The following is a 1207-nucleotide window of genomic DNA, read 5'->3' on the forward strand; positions in this document are numbered from 1 at the left end:
TAGGAGCCCCTGGCGCCTGAGGAGGTCCCTGCTGCTGGGGCCACCTAAACTACCCCTGGGGCTTCTACTGCCCCTACTGCTTCGGTTGCCCTGAGTACTGTTTCTGAGGCTAGGAGCTGGACTGAGTCTAATGTCGCTTCCTCTGCATCTCAAAGTCTATGTCCCGCAGAGCCTGCTCTGCCTGAAAAGCACGGGTGGTGGCTTCATCATAACCTGCCGGCCTCATCAGCATGACGTCCCTGGCGAAGGGTGGGTCTCAGTCCATCCAAGAAATGTCTCAGCTTTTGAACGGCAACTCTAGCTATCATGAGCACAAAATGGAAACCCATGTCGAACTTGCGGATAAACTCCGCCACAGATGAGTCCCCCTGGCGGAGAATAATAAACTCCCTTGTAAGGCGGCCTCTAACGTCAGCTGGAAAGTACTTCCCGTAGAACAACTCCTTGAACATGTCCCAGGTGAGGGTAGCCAAGTCCACTGCATGAGCGACTCCCTCCCACCAAAGGGATGCATCATCTCTCAACATATAGATGGCGCACCTGGCCCGTACGTCATCTCTCATCTGAAGGTACTCAAAATGCAGATCCAGTGATCTAATCCATCCCTCTACCAAGAATGGATCAGTAATGCCCCCGAACTCCTTCGGGTTAAGTCGCCTGAACTGCTCAAAAATATCCACCTGAGGCCTGTGAGCATGCTCAAAGAGCCTAGCCATACCCTCTAGAACTTAGGTAGCTGCATCCATAGGCGGTGGTGGTGGGGGTGGAGGGCCTCCGCCACCTCTAGGAATATCGTCCTGTCTATCAGTACTAAGGGCACGTCTGGGAAGAATGATATCTGAATACAGTCCAACTTTAAAAGTAACCTATCACGCAATTTAATCTTGTTTTTTTAAAAAAATAAGTTTTTAAATCATAAAAGCAGTTAAACATGCACCGAAAATGAAACATCTGTTTATTAAAAAAGCGGAAATATATATATTCTTTTTAAAAGCTCACATTTTGAAAATCACATTGAAATCTTTTGCATTCATGTAACTCTACTGAAAAATATATCATTTAAAGAAAATCGTAAATATTTGACCGTAAAAGTAGAGTAGTTTAAAATGGCCAAGCCCATCCAACAAAATATGCGTAAACATAAACGAGTAAAAATCCTAAAAATCAACAGTGTATAAAACCCAGTCTATAAAAATGCTCATGCTCT

General features: G+C 45.3%; 1 protein-coding gene across 1 annotated transcript; it reads right to left on the bottom strand.

Annotated features, from left to right (window-relative positions):
* Positions 1–206: 206 nt before the first annotated feature.
* Positions 207–716, bottom strand: LOC142523846 (uncharacterized). Its single transcript, XM_075627577.1, has one exon. The coding sequence runs from the start codon at positions 714–716 to the stop codon at positions 207–209; it is 510 nt and encodes a 169-aa protein (XP_075483692.1).
* Between the last annotated feature and the right edge of the window lie 491 nt (positions 717–1207).

The sequence above is a fragment of the Primulina tabacum genome, chromosome 14 (genome assembly GCF_025594145.1).
Source record: "Primulina tabacum isolate GXHZ01 chromosome 14, ASM2559414v2, whole genome shotgun sequence".
NCBI lineage: Eukaryota > Viridiplantae > Streptophyta > Magnoliopsida > Lamiales > Gesneriaceae > Primulina > Primulina tabacum.

Excerpts from the sequence above, each read along its gene's own strand:
- LOC142523846 (XM_075627577.1), bottom strand. The coding sequence starts at position 716 with ATGGCTAGGCTCTTTGAGCATGCTCACAGGCCTCAGGTGGATATTTTT.